Source organism: Podarcis filfolensis (genome assembly GCF_964270895.1).
Source record: "Podarcis filfolensis genome assembly, chromosome: 7".
In the NCBI taxonomy this organism is placed as follows: Eukaryota; Metazoa; Chordata; class Lepidosauria; order Squamata; family Lacertidae; genus Podarcis; species Podarcis filfolensis.
This window is the reverse complement of record NC_139603.1, coordinates 41,680,404-41,696,357: the sequence shown is the minus strand read 5'-3', so window position 1 is coordinate 41,696,357 and position 15,954 is coordinate 41,680,404. Positions and strand designations below refer to the sequence as shown.

General features: G+C 40.6%; 1 protein-coding gene across 3 annotated transcripts; it reads left to right on the top strand.

Annotated features, from left to right (window-relative positions):
• Positions 1–5,539: 5,539 nt before the first annotated feature.
• MC5R (melanocortin 5 receptor) lies at positions 5,540–12,828 on the top strand. 3 transcript variants are annotated; one of them, XR_014550144.1, is made up of 3 exons: positions 5,551–5,593; positions 6,588–9,130; positions 9,480–10,696. XR_014550144.1 is itself a non-coding variant. In XM_083622658.1 (2 exons), the coding sequence occupies exon 2, from the start codon at positions 6,674–6,676 to the stop codon at positions 7,649–7,651; it is 978 nt and encodes a 325-aa protein (XP_083478784.1). In that variant the 5' UTR covers positions 5,540–5,777; positions 6,588–6,673; the 3' UTR covers positions 7,652–12,828. The 3 variants fall into 3 exon arrangements, 2 of the variants coding, with proteins under 2 accessions (XP_083478784.1, XP_083478785.1); XM_083622658.1 differs by having other exon boundaries at positions 5,540–5,777; positions 6,588–12,828; XM_083622659.1 differs by having other exon boundaries at positions 6,588–12,828.
• The last annotated feature ends 3,126 nt before the right edge of the window (positions 12,829–15,954 follow it).

Sequence of the window (15,954 nt, the reverse complement as noted above, 5' to 3'; positions counted from 1 at the left end):
AGGCCCCATTAGCTAAAATGGTACCTCAGGTTAAGAACGGACCTCTGGAACAAATTAAGTTCGTAACCAGAGGTACCACTGTACATTATTAGCCCACGTGTTGCCTTTTGTTGATCAAAGTAACAACAGAGTTCAAGAATACTGGTAGCTGGACCTGATCCAGGCCTGGCCATCGAGACAACCACCCCACTGTTTCACATCTACATTCTGCAGTTACACTGTGGAAGGGCCTTTAAAATGCCTTAGGGGAAACCAATATAAAATCTTCAGTTTTTGAAATATTTCAGAAAGGGAGGCAATATAATCTATTATTCACGTGCGGGTTCACTAGAACTTGATAAAAAGCATATGTTGCTGAAGTCTACATTGTAGTAGACTTGGAACAAGGATTGAACAGTTAGCTGCTGGGAGTTCTGCTGCTGTTAGTACATGAAACAATATTCCCATATGTTCTAAGATACCTGAAAAGTATGGTTGTGTTTCTGGCCGACTAGTTGGTGGACAGTTTGATATATAGATGTAACAGCTGAGCTATAGATCACCTTCCACCAGATCATTCCTTCTTTCCCCACCTGAGACATTATTAGTTAGAGTTGTAGTTTTCTCTAGTTTGGGAATGGGGAACCTATGGCCCTCCAGATGAACCCAGCGGTGCTTATGTCTGAGTAAATATGCAAAGGATTGCACTGTTACTCACTGAAACAGAAATGGTGAAAGTGTGAGCCTCCAGATCTTGTTTTACTGCAGTTCCCATAATCCCTTGCCATTGGTCATACAGGTTGGGGTTGATGGGAGTTGGAACCAACAACATCAGGAAAGCTACAAGTTCCCTATCCCTGCTCTAGTTTTTCCATGGAGGCCTAATGACAAAGCACTGTTGGTTACATAATACAGAAAATTGTTTTATTCATTCATCATTATCACTCTTTTTAAAATGGGTCTTGTGTGCATGGAAGGGTCTCTAAGATGGTTTTCTAGGTGACCAGTTTAGAAATGACATAATGTTAGTTGTGATGCCCTTATTGTCAGGCTTACTCTGTTTTCTACTGCTCACGTTGCCTTTCTCTATTAAGATACGGACAGAATGAAATCTTGTTTTCAGCTTTTATTGTACCATGGCTGGGTCTATACAAAAATAAAGCACCGCAGTGTCTCTGGATACAGCAAAAGGGATACTGAAGTTATTAATTAAGCTAAGCTGAGCTGTAAGGGAATAAACAAATTGTGGAGAAGAATTTATAAATGGGTAAGATTATGGGAGTTAAACAAGAAAAAGTAAAAAAAGCCAATTAGAGAACCACCCCAACCCTCCTGATCTGTGCTTAAAAGAATACATTGTCTACTGTGCTAAAAGACTTTGTGCATAATGGGAAACAGTGTTGCCTGTAGGGGGCTTATTTCTAGGCTGCAGATAAGAAAATATGGAGAAACACAGAACAAAAAAAGTACCTGCATTGTACATGAAGAGTTCAAAGGAAACTTCAGGTAGTGGACTTTGTTGCTCTCTGCAGGTGAGAGAATGTGAACTGAAAGTACTGCCCAGTGAAACAAATAATGCTTTCAAAAATCCTTGTTATGCAGCAGTGAAGCTGTGCTAGGTGTATATGACCATGAGAACTGTGCTTCATTGTGGCTGCAACCAAGAGGGGCTAGGAGCACAGCTGGATGGATTGCTATTTTGCTTCAGTGCACTTTTCATAATACCAGTTACATCTAAAAAGATGTATAAAGAAAGGATTCCCATTGTGCTATGTCCTCTAGGCATGAATGACATATGTGCTGAGGGATATGTTCTGCCTGCCTGTTAGCTACTAAGCTAGCTTTAAGGTCTTGTTAATTATGCATGAATGTAGGCTTGGGGAGTCAGGCTGCATGATGCCCTGAGCCCTGTCAAATTCTTGGGTTCCTGTATCTGTGGGGGGTAGAAAGTATGAGAGCAAGCTTGCTGAATCAGTCCCTTTCTCTAGCTAATGGTTGTGGCCAGCACCATGATAAGCATCAGAATGAACTAGACTGCAAGAGCTACAACTAAGTGATGGTGCTGTCTGGGCAAATGAGTGTGTCTTCCCCACTCCTCATCTGGCTGGTAGGTGAAGAACAATAGGAGTGTCATTGTGTATGAGCTGAGCTGGAAGAACAAGTTGAAGCTAGAGAGCCAGACACATGTTTGCTCTATGCTGGGCCCTGGGGTTCCTAACGGGGAAGCAAGATCTGTTGAGCTAGTAATGCCGTGACCCCCTCCACCTTCGGCTCAGGTTGCATATATGTGTAAATAAACCATATATCCTAACACACCACAGTCTCCACATAGGAAACTGAACCCTGGGCAAGTGCCTGGAACCCCTGGAGTCTCTCACCACTCTGAGATTGGGCTAACATGTAACAATGCAAAGCCTGAAACAAATTTGGAACAGGTTATCTGAAAGACTGATCAACAAATGGAACGCAGTGAGTTTTTCCACAAACCAGGTGATTATCAGTTTATGGTCACATGGATGGGGCTTTTTCATTGGTGGTACTGGTGTGATGGAATGCACTCCTTGCTGAAATATGATCTCATTTGTTTTGGCATCTCACTGGCTTTTGATGATGCAACTATTTGCATAGGCCTTCTACTGTAATCCTAGTCTCCTCTTTTAACTGCTGTGTTTTAATGGGATTGTTTTATTGTATATTCTAATTGTGGGTGTTTATTTCAATGTTTGCTTTTTATATTATGTAAACCTCCTAGAAGCCTATTTTGGCATTAAGTGCCAAAAGAACAAACAAACAAACAACAAACAAACAAACAAAAGGTGGAGGTAATTTGTTCTCAGTCAGTTTATTAATGCTTGGGCCATAAGCCATTCACGTATAAGATAAATAAATACAATACAAAACCCAGTACTGCATAAAATCACATTGCTGCCTAGAGTCATATATAAAATCTACATCTCTGAAATACTACATACATTTGTTCTGCTCCCAAAGCTGCGGGAGTAACTATTGCCATTCTACAAAGACACTCCAAGGAGCAGAGATTTTCTTTTTTGGCCATTGTATGTGGAAGTAGTTACATTTTTCATAGGAAGGATCCCAATGGCTGGTGAAGGCAAAGAGCATGGCATTTCTAAAACTGGTAATTAAATCCACTCTTTCTTTAAACTTCAGGCTATATAGTTCATGCTCTCTGGAACCACTTTTAATATAATGGCAGGGCCATTTTCCTCTCTAAATTGCTTCTGATTAGCAAGTCATTTTTATATTTCTTAACCTTTAATGTCTTGATATTAATATTCTCCTTTAATAGTTCTTATTTTAAAAAGAAGAGAACTTGCTAGGAAATTGAGAGTGTTCACAGCATCCCCACCTTTAAGAGAGACAGCTGGCCTGCATGACCCTTGCTATGGTGTTTTACCATGTGGCCTTTTCTACCTCCATCAATGATTCTGCATGTGTACAAAAGTAAGACATATTTCTGTCTTTAAGTGAAAGTCAAAGTGCATCAGGACAGTAACTGGGGAACCTAGGTGGGGCTATAGTGCAGACTCAGTAGCTGAAGATAGGAGACTTACAGTCCACAGTCTATTAAAGAAACAGGAGGATTACAGGAAAAGATCATCTCATCCCCTGCATATCCAACCAATCGCTGTGCTCTGTGGGAGAGAGCATCCTGCAGACGCCATCCTGTCAGGAGGTCCATTCTGCACATTGCCAGAATCAGGTCTTTAGTGTGACAGCACTATCAGACAGGTGGTTTATTGATTGTCCTTTGCCTGTTGAGTATGTTCCTCTTTCAACAAGCTTTCTCAGTGGAGACTTTTATTCCAGCTGGTAACTCTCTCTCTCTCTCTCTCTCTCTCTCTCTCTCTCTCTCTCTCTCTCTCTCTCTCTCTCTCATTGTGTGTGTATGCGTGTGTTGCTTTTATATACAGTATGCAGTTGTTCTGTGCATGCTTTTATTGTATTGTAAAACACTTTGGGATGCCTCATGGGAAGTGATTCATTCATGAAATAAATAAGAATAAAATAGCATTCGAATGAGATATCCAGTAACTTGGGTTAATCTTTAGAGGAGGTTTAGGATGGAGGAAAATGCTAAATGAGAGGGAATGATGTACATAGGTTTTGGATTGATGGAAGAGGAGGAGGAGGACTGATATCTTAAAAGGACATGGGAGAGTGGTAGTTTGTTAAGAGTTCTGACCCAAAGAGCTACAATCCCCAGCACCCTTAACAAACTACAGTTCCCAGGATTTCCCATGACTGGAGAATCACCACAGAGAGTGATATAATAGTGCTTCAAATGTATGGTGTGGATGTGACATTAGTTCTGTGGCGTCCCGCTCACTCCTGCATGTTGTAAACAGTTACTGAACAAGATAGCTTCTTTTCAGCCGATGGCAATACCCAGCCAGTTTTTTTATAGTGTGCTGTCCAAGGTGCTGACAGATTCTACCATGTCTAAGCCAGGCTCTGCCATACCTGCTTTGGGGTTGGGGTTCAGTCCTCAGTTATGCCTTCTGTGGATGGAGGAATAATTGAAACAGAGAAGAAATCTGTGACTTTTGAAAGATAGTTTGTGAACCCCTATTGGCATTTCAACAGCTTATTTGTTTCTTTATTATAAAGTAGTCACCTAGCAGGGATAAGTGATGTTGCATGTACCCCTATAATTGGTGTGTGGTTTCATATTAATCATGATATTTATTTATTCTTTCTCCCTCCCACCACGAGTTTCTTATTTTCAGTTTCAAGTTTGCCTGATTAAAGTGTTGTGGGCTTAGTCTGTCTTACCATCTTGGAGCTGGTTGGCTGTCATTGGTGGGGTCCCAGGTTTATCTGTTGACTGGAATAGGCACATGGCAACTAGGTAACTGAAGCTACCATTCTTGTTGCAAGTATCCAAATGGAAACCAATTACCATCTACATAGGGTTAGACAATATGGTGCCCTCCGGCAGTTGGTGGATTACAGCTCACACCATCCCAAACCATAAACCACTTTGGCTGGGGTTGATGGCAGCTGAAGTCCAGCAACATCTGGAGGGCATCACAATGGCTGTTCCTAACACAGAACACAAAGAGTTGGTTTCTTACACTTAGGAATAATATAATAAAAAAAATTATCAAGATGCTACACATGCATTCCCCTTAAAAAATTTCACTGAGAACAGGTGCAGAGGCTAATGAGCTCTGGTTCAAATTAAGCCTTTTACAGTAAGTCCATATCTCCCCCTCAGAGGAAATCAGTGATAGTCTTTTGCTGCAAAAAAAGGAACCTCGCTGCTTCTAAAGAATTTTCAGTAAAATGCCAGGTCATATTTCAGTCCGTTTAATATTTGGGAGATTAAATGGAGGCAAAATATTAAAAATAGCATGGGAATTATATCATACAAATAATGTGTAAAGCAGGAAAAAATTGCAGTTTATAAAGATGGGGTGCATCACAAATATCAGCCACTAGGTGTTGCTAAAAATTCAAGTCTTTGCATCTTATTGAAGTCTATGAGAAATTGGGTGGTAAGAAGGCGGGGGTGGGGGTGGGTAGAGGAGGAGCTGGAAGCCGAACATTGAAGTCATTAACTCTGAGACTATAAAAAGACAGCTCCACAGTAAGTAATTTATAACAGCCTTGTCTCTTTGGATGTGAATAGTGCTTTTCTACTGTTATGGCACTGGTTCCTGTCAAAAGTGCACAAACACTTGATGCTGAATGGACAGGTGATCAGAAACTTCTGACAGCCGGAAGAACATATGCAGGAGCTGAAGAGAAATAGGAAAGAAAAACAGCACTGGGTAAATAGCTACATTTTTTCTTTAATTGTAAATGGAAGCTATTAGGATCCTTCGAAAAATGTGTTGTATTCATGAAGGGTTTTGACTGCTTGCAACATCTTTCATAATGCAAACATTCAGAAACATCTCATTATTCAGATGGAACAGAAAAACCACACTGCACTTTAACCTTGAAGTAATAGTGATCAACTTAAAAAAATAGCAGCACCAAACCTGCTGTTATAGCAAACCCTTGAATATCAGTATATCTTTGGGGATGTGAGATTTTGCTGCAAGACGGCTGGCTAATGCTACAGTCATTTGCTGTTTGTGTCACAGTACTTGCAAACTTGAGAAGTACAAAGATGAAGGAGAAGCTTTGAAAGCTTAGCTTGTAATTCTTGCAGGAATTCAAACTTTTATGTAAATCTGATTGGCTGAGCTAATGAAATCTGGTCTTATAGCTGTTCTGTTCAGTGGGGTTCTCAAGACTTGTTCAGACTGAACATACTAATTTTCTGCGGAAGTTTGCTCAGTGTATTTATCTTCTCTGGGATATATAGAAATGTGTCAATCATGAGAAAAATAGGTGGTATAGGAAGAGAGATTTTGTATGGGTATAAGATACGGGGTGGGGGAGTTCATCACCCTATCTCCTTCCCGTTCCTATGCTTTAAATTGCTCCTGTGCTCCTTGTTTTATTTGACTTTGGAAGCAACCCACATTGCAACTCTTGGGTCTACCATTTACATATCTAGTTTCCCCTTTGCATTTCATTCCTTTTGTCACCATCAGCTCTGCTTTATGTCATGCTTTGTGATCGTTTGGCAGGATCTTCCGCCTTTCCGAAGAATGCATCTGCAGGACTGTTTTACAATAAGTCTCCCAGACTGAGAACAGCACCTTCTTCAGCCAAGATGAACCCATCTAATCAACCCAGCATTCCAGACCTTAACTTGAGCGCTCTTGGGAGCAACCTGACTGTGCCCACCGTCAAGACCAAGGCATCAACATGTGAGCAAGTGGTCATAGCAACGGAGGTGTTTCTCATACTTGGCATTGTAAGCCTTCTTGAAAACATCCTAGTTATCTGTGCCATAGTTAAGAACAAGAACTTGCACTCCCCTATGTATTTCTTTGTGTGCAGCTTAGCTGTTGCTGACATGCTGGTCAGCGTGTCAAATGCCTGGGAGACCATAACCATATATTTATTAAACAATAGGCATCTAATTATTGAAGATGTTTTTGTACGTCACATAGACAATGTTTTCGATTCGCTGATATGTATATCTGTTGTGGCTTCCATGTGCAGTTTGCTAGCTATTGCAGTAGACAGGTATATCACTATCTTTTATGCCCTCCGTTATCACAACATAATGACGGTGAAAAGATCAGGGCTCATAATTGCATGCATTTGGACCTTTTGTACTGGCTGTGGGATAATCTTCATCCTTTATTATGAATCGAAGTACGTCGTCATGTGTCTCATCACAATGTTCTTCACTATGTTGTTCCTCATGGTCTCGCTGTACATACACATGTTCCTTTTGGCTCGTACTCATGTCAAGAGGATAGCAGCCTTGCCAGGATATAATTCCGTTCACCAGAGGACCAGCATGAAAGGTGCCATCACCCTGACTATGCTGCTGGGCATCTTCATTGTCTGCTGGGCTCCATTTTTCCTCCATCTCATCCTGATGATATCCTGCCCTCAGAATCTCTACTGCATTTGCTTCATGTCACACTTCAACATGTACCTCATCCTCATCATGTGCAATTCAGTTATCGATCCCTTGATCTACGCCTTCCGAAGCCAGGAAATGCGAAAGACTTTCAAGGAGATCATCTGCTGCTACAGCATAAGAATGGTCTGCGGACTGCCCAGCAAGTATTAGGGGAAATGTGAATTTGGGTTAAAAGAACAAAACTTCTTAAGAGGCTCTCTAGATGTTGTTGGATTTGAACCTCCCAGCTGAATGGTTAATGGGCTGATGGAAACTGTCGTCCAACAACATTTGGATGGTCACATGTTCCCCATCCCTCTTCTAAACATTTTATTGTTCCATATGGAATGCTATGTCCGGCTTGTGATAGTGATCATTTCAGTACGGGAACCTGAAATTTCTCTCACTGAAATTACTCATTTTGGACAGTTTTCCATGGGCTCCCATAAACATGAGTGGCATCTGTTTACTATATGAAAGCACTTAGGGTGGAGGAGATAACCCAGCACTGATACTGATACACACACACACACACACACACACACACACACACACACACACTGACTAAATAACTGTGCAAGTGGAACTACTTCTACCCCATTCTCCTTACCCCTAAATTTTTTCGGAGGGTTCCCCCAACATCCTGGAGCAGATTTGAGGGTGCCACAGGGCACACGGGGTGGAAGGGAGAGAGAGGGAGGGATAGTCCTGTTGTGCAAGTGGAAGTCATTTCACTCACACAATTATTTAGTTAAATATTGACATCTACCTATCTATCTATGGCATGTGTGTGTGTATACACACCAGTGTGCAAAGGAGCAGAATCTATATTTTTTATTTTCCTAACTAGTGACTGTAAATATATTTGTTTCATTCCCTTTGCACTGCATGAAACCCTGGTGAGTTTTAAACCAAACAATGCATTTGTTGGCATTCTTTAGTTCTGATAGGATCTGGCAGGTACAGAGTGAAGAGTTTCCTTCACAGGCTCTGATTAATACTAGGTGGCAAATACAATTTGCAAATGCCAGGCTCCACGTGCCTCAGCCTCTATGAGGATGGCCAAGAGATATCAAGACAGACCCACACAGCTCTTCATGATTTTAAAAACAAGAACAGCACAACAGATGAATGTAACCAAAATATTTTCTTGCGTGGAATGCAAATTCTGAAGACGTCCATTTTGTTGTGTCTGTTACTTGTCGATAGAAACGTGGCTAAAAAGCCTGCTGTAGAACTGTGATAGAAATAACTAGTCAGAGAAGACCACTGGTGGGTGAAGGAGAATGCATGGTCCAACTCTGTGGCCCAGTCATTTTGGTTTACACAGCCAGCACTGCTGTTGTGTGGCACAGGGAAGCAGGATGAGATAGAAGAAAGTCCAGGAGCAGCTCCGCAAATGGCATCTCAGTGCTGATCATTGGCTTGCAAATAGCAGCGGCTGTGCCTCTTGTGTTGCTGTATCATTAAAAAAGAAAAGTGGGTGGAGCAAGACCTCTGTCTCCAACTTGTCAAGCATAGGAAACAGCTCTAGCTTCTGCAATGCGAATGTATTTTGGTATTATGACAGCTAAATTTCATTTACAGATCAGCTGCTCATCAGGTGCCCACTGACCTGTGCATAGCCCACTTGTTTTGATGAGATAACCTGTGCCCATGTTTACAAATGCACTTGAAGATACGCAAGGACACTTTTCAGTGAGGAAAAATGGTGGACTTTATGAGCCTTTCATATTAAAGATGCGTTAGAAACAGGGATGGTTAGAAACATTGTGGAATTGTAGAGTTGGAAGGGAGCATGAGGATCATCTAGCCCAACCCCTTGCAATGCAGGAATATTTCATCCAACATGGGGCTCAAACCCACAACCTTAGATTAAGAGTCTCATGCTCTACCAACTGAGCTATCCCATTTGAAAGCCCAAATCAGAAAGAAGACCTGCAAACATGGGGCTCATCATAGGCATATACAGTACCGCAAGTCTCTGGTTGCAAAAGAGCTCCAATTTTCTTTTTTGGGAGGATGACAAAGGTCCTATGATGTAGAGACCTTGATCCTATTTGCATGAGCCTATTATTTCCTATTGAGAGTATCAACAATCAGTGTCATTAAAAACTCCTACCATGCTCAGAGTAAATGGGGCATGAATTAAGCACCTTTAAATTTCCGCTGATTTCAGTGGGAGAGTTAAGCATATGCTGAAATCTCTTTTGAATTAAATAGGATTTAATGTTGCCTAGATTAATGTCCTAGGTTGTTTTTGTTTTAGCACTGCAGGAACTGAATTCCAGAATCTATAGAACACATCCATTTCTTCACCCTGAGTGTGTATTTCAATGTCAAATCAAGAGGGTTATTACCTTTGTGATTGTTCCAAGGTCAATACTGAGAAGCATTAAAGCACATTCTCATCTACACAGCAACTACGCAGTCAACCTTGGGAAGTCATTTTAGAAAAATGCGGAGGAACAGACATACCTGTAGGCTCCATCATTCTCAAGGAACAATTGCTTTTGGAAATTATGCTTTCGGGGAATTGCAGTGTTTAGGAAGGTGAGAGGTGGGTTGATTTCAAGGCATTAGTCTTCCAGAAAATATAGTGGATCTGCAAGATACCTTTTTAAAAAAATTTTTATGTGTGCATTCATACATAAAATGCAGTAACATGCAATTAATAGTTTTCTAACATATACTTGAAATCCTCTTGAGCTTTCAGTACAAAGTATAAATCTCAAAGTTTCAGCAGTGAACTTGTTTTAGGGCAAAGTTTTTTCAGGGCCAAATTTAGTCTTCAGACTGCTTGTAGGTCTTGGAACCAGGAAGCAGTATAGTGTGATGCTTGATGTATTGGAAAGAGATAATTCTTTTGGTAGGGCTTTTAACTTTGGTTAAAAACTAAGTGATGGAAACTGTGGAAGAAACATGTGCATTATTGAATTGTGCATAAGCAGATTTGCCTTTCTGTTGAATAATATTTTCATGTTTTCCTAAATATCTGACTATGCCTTCCATCACTGTGACATTGGGAAAATGATAACATTTTCTTATTTTCGTCCCTGCATCCCTGCAACATCTATATGAATCAGGGTGTTATCTCATTCCCATGATGGGACACTGAGGCTAGGGGATTGCGACAGCATAATGTGACAATAACATACTTACTGAACTCATGACAGCATAATGAGGTAATAACTGAAGTAGAATTTGAACTTATATGGATTTGAATTTAGATGAATGACTTTCCATGATTTTTTTTTAATGACTGGACTTAGTTAATTCTTACCATACAGTCGTAAGGGTGGCTAAGGGGTCAAAAGTCAGTTAAACCACGTCCTCCTTTGTCCCTTTCCCAAATCTTTCTTTTTTCTACATTTCCCTCCCATGTTTCCAATGGAAGGGAAATAAAAGGGTGATATTTACTTTATCCCCTGAGCTGGTATAAAATTCTTCTAGGTTGGGGGAGTGGGATGGATCCAGATTCTTTAACTGCAAATCTTTCCACAGTCTTCCCCAGCACATCCCCAACTCTTATATCATCTGCTTTTTGACCTTAGTGATTTTGGAGTTCCACAGAAGTTGCCACAGCTGTGGAGGGGTGATGGGGTCGGGCAGAATCTAATACTAGATCTTCCTCTCTCTTTCTTCAGCCCTGGTCATAGGATTGTAGCCTAAAACCTACACGAATGCATTGTGGTAGAGCCCAACACTGATGGTATTAGCAGTCTGAACAGCTGTGCCATGGTGAATTTTGTTTGTAGCATTAAGAATGGAGAGTTCATATTATTTATTGTTATATTGTAAAAAGCACCAGATGCATCCAATTTGTTCCATAAGGAAATCACAGTCTTCAGTGGGCATTCCATTTAAACATGATATAGATAATATTGAAAATTGAAAATTTCAGCTGGATAGTTTAAAAGATTTTGTTGAAATGTACATAATCTCATTTTCTCTGGAATTTTACTTGAAATAAAAATACACGTCTCTGATGTAGTTTTGAAATGGGTTGAAATGGAATTATAGAACTTTCCTGTGCTTGCCTGTGAATGATAGCACATCTCTGTCATTTTTAACAGTACAGTGGTACCTCTGGTTGAGAACAGGATCCATTCCGGAGGCCCGTTTACAACGTGAAAGGCCCGCAACCTGAAGCATCGTATCTGCACAGGTGTGCGGTGTGATTTGGTGCTTGCGCACATGCGCAAAGCGTGATTTAGCGCTTCTGCGCATGTGTGAGCAGCAAAACACAGAAGTAACCCTTTCCGGTACTTCCGGGTTGCCACGGGACGCAACCTGAAAAAATGTAACATGAAGCAAACGTAAAATGAGGTATGACTGTATCAGTAAGACTGCAACTGGCCTATTTTAGTAGGCTTGTCATCTAGAGTAAAATCACACATTTTAATTTCTCAGTTTAAATGCATGTATTAACTGCATTTTAAAAGTCAATTTTATTCTTGATTGCAAAAGAAATAGGATTGTCTCCAAATTTGTGTGAGTAGAAGGCAGTTCACGCAGAAGGCTTTCCCTTCTGCCCTTCTTCCACGCAGACCCAAAAAGTCACTCACTGAGGCAGGGAGCATCTACCAAACAGTGCAGGATATTGTCAGGGACTGGCTGGATGACAAGGAGTGGTGTAAGGCACCTGATGGCGAACCCCTAGGAAAGCCTCAGTGGAGGAAGGTTCAGAGCATGAGGAATGGTAGTGGGACACTGAGGACAGGTCAGAAGATGAAGGAGGGAGGAGAATGGTGGGCCACTGAAGAAGCAACAGGCTTGGGCGAGAGGGAAGAGCCAAGAGCAGAAAGCTGTTCAGACTCAAAACATGAAGCAAGAGTCCTGTCCCACTGTGTTTATGGCTACGTGAGCAATCTCCAGAAGAGGAGGGGTCTTGGGGGCAAGTGTGAAGCAGGAACCATCAGTCCTGGAAACTGTGCTATGGAAGCTGGTCTTGCCTTGAGACTTCTTTGTGTTGTCTGCTGTTTTCTTGAATAAAGAATTAAACTTCCTGCTCGTCTCTATGTTTGAGTGCTGACCTATGTCTGAGCCAGCCCTGACTGATATGTTGTGTCATACAGGGCTGAAGTGGGAGGGTATCCTAAATTGCCCAAAATCAGGCAGAGAAGTCTCATCCTCAGTGTCTCTTTTCCTGATGTCATTCTGGAAGGTTAAATGTACACTGATGGTGTGGAATAAATGCTAAAAATAAAGAAGGGAAGCCATTGTATGCACAGATATCCATGTATGGATGCAGGACAATGTACTTCGGACCATGTTCATTGTGATTTGAGAAGCACAAGCCACTTAACATTAGAAAACATATTGTGAATAAAATGATTGAACAAGTCCCTGTACGGACAGTGCACAGAATATTTATTTCATAAACTTTATACACCACGAGATTATGAAAACCCACAAAGTGGTATACAAAAAGATAAAACAAAAGAATCAAGAAAAATTAACAACCATATGCATATTCCTGTACATATTTGTCTAGACTTTATTTACTAGTTATGTGGATATTCCTGTAATGGAAAATTAATGTTCATAAAGCAGAAGAGTGAAAATGCACAAACCGTACCTCTGCATTATTTGTAGTATATAACTTGTAGTTTTAGATTGTATGCACACACATTCTATTTATATGAGCACAAAATCCAATTCAGGGTTCTGCACCCTAAAGCCCACTGAATTCAGTAGGTATAAACTAACAATTGTGTGACTCGTTACCTGTGTCCATGTGTGCGTTATATGCTCAAACTCCATGGTGTGCAAATATAATTGGAAATTATATTCCTATTTAATGAGGAGGAATATGAAAGGACTGAGCTACAGGTGCCAGGAATAACTTCTCACCTGAAGTGAGGGTTGAAAGTGCCATGTGTGAGCTAATGAGCAAACACATGGCAGGTGCCATTCTCTCTCTCTCTTTTTTAAAAATATTTTTTACTGGAATTTTATTTACAACATAACATAACCCCCACCCCCCAATACACAATCCACCCTCATTAAACGTGAACATAACATACAGTGAGCATAACATACAACAATGCAAACAATGAAATAAAAGACTTCCTTTATCCCGTATCTGGCCTCCTTATTTACTTCTCATAAACTGTTTTCTTTATGAATAATTATTAAGATTTTTCTAATTATAACTTAAATATCCACAAAGTCTCCTGCAGACATTAATCGAAACAAGTCCAGGTATGTATTCTCTGCATTTTCCCCATGCTTTTTGAAACTCCTGTCTAGTGTGATCTCTAACTGCCTCTGTTAATCTAGCCAGTTCAGTTTAATCTAACAGTTTGTCTTGCCATTCCTTTTTTGTTGGCACAGTTTCTTTTTTCCAGTTTTTAGCAATTAGGATCCTTGCCGCTCTTGTGGCATAGAGGAATATTTTCGGATCTTCTCTTGCTATACCTGTGTCCATTATCCCTAGTAGAAAAGCGTCTGTGTTTTTCATAAAGTTATACTAAAACATTTTTTTAAGCTCGTCATATACTGTGTTCCAGAAGCTTTTGATTTTTTCACAGGTCCACCAAACATGTATAAGTGTCCCCTCTGTTTTACCACACCTCCAGCACAGATTTGTTTTTGTCTTATACATTTCAGCTGTTTTGGTGGGTGTTAAGTACCATCTATAAAACATCTTGATTAGGTTTTCCCTCAATACTTCACAGGCTGTAAATTTCCAGTTCTTTCGCCATAGTTCTTCCCATGCTGTTAAGTGAATGGTTTCCCCAATATCTAAAGCCCACTTGATCATTACCTCCTTGACCTGTTCATCTTTGACCTCCCACTCCAATAATGTATCATACATTTTTGATATTACCTTGCTTTTGTTTTGTAATAACACTTTTTCTAATAATGAAGGTTCGTTTGAGAAATCTTTTTTCTTATCTGTCCTGAACACTTCATGCAACTCATGGCATTGGATCCAACCCATAAGGTGTTTAATTTCCTCATAATTTTTAACTACCAATTTATTGTCTTTTTCCTTAATCAGATCTTTATATGTGGCCCATTCTAATTCCATAATTTTCTTTTTTATTGTAATTGCTTCTAGAGGTGATGCCCACCATGGTGTTTTCGCTTCTAGGAGATCCTTATATTTTGTCCATGTTTTATATAATGATTTCCTTATGACATGGTTCATGCCATTCTCATCCCCCGGAGTTTTTGCACCACAAACCTTTGATGAAAGATGTGCAACGCCTCTTCAGTGACCTTTATCTGAAAATGTCAGTCAGAAAAGAGGGCTGAATGCATAATGAGGATAACAACAACAACAAGAAGCAACCAGAGAGAGCAACGAAAGGCAATGGAGTAAGAAAGGAGGCAGAACTGAAGAGAGAATTTGATACTGCAAGGCATAGAAGCTGGGCTGATATAGACTACACCTTCAATCACAAAATAAGATACATTGCTGTGCAGGGTGGGGGAATCAAATAACCTAGTCCCCTCCCCTCAATGTATGCACTGACATTAGTCTAAAAATACCAGTGGTGTGGTAAATTGCAAAGAGACCTGGCCTTACAATGGACCATATGGGCTTCAAAGTGCTGTATTTGATCATGAAAGAGCATGTAAAAGTCAGTGCACAGAGTAGGAACACTTTGTACTTGCTTTACTTTGTTTATCCCTCCTAGGTATTTTCAGAAGCAGATGTTTCCATGGGTAACTGATTAAAAAGTAAACAGATCTCAAGGTTATGGTGGGGCAAAGCACACAAGCCCCCCATTTTCCCACAAAAAAGGCTTATTTATAGATGGTTGAATCCAGTGCTGCTGTTCCACTCATGTAAGTTTTTCACTTGCACAGTGGAACTTCCCCTGCAGTGCCCCTTTCACCTTCTAAATTTGGTCCAGAGGTTTGGAGAACCACCAACCCTAATCTCAAATGCTGATTCACCACACTACTGCAAATTATTGCAGTATGGGATATTGTGTCCCAGATCAGGTTTTTCTTGTCAGGTTGCAGGAGATGATGGGGTGGTGGAGGCAAAGGATCAGGCCCCTTTCTTCCCAGGCTATAGCCCTGATCCCATTGCTGCCTTTTTGAGAAATGAAAAGATGCCGGGAACTCCAAACACAGGAACTCCTATGGCATGTCTAGTTTGACCCTAGAGGTAAAGTTTAATACTGTCATTCAGCAGCCATAATTGGACAGCTTATCCATGCACAGTTAAAAAAAAAAAGCAAAACACCAATAGACACTAACAAAGCAGATACCAATAGGAAAGAAACAATGGATGTGCACATGAGGCTCAGGAGCCCATCAGAGATAATAAATGGGGCAGCACTTGGAGCAGCCCCCTATTTTGCCCTTCTCAATGCTCCCATTCTACTGTTCCTGGTGATTCGTTAGTACTAGGTGAAAACTTGTGAAAATTATGTTAGAGACTTAAATGTCTGTAGGATTTTGGCTACTCCTTAGTCAAAGGCATACTTCAACGCTGTACTTATGTTTGG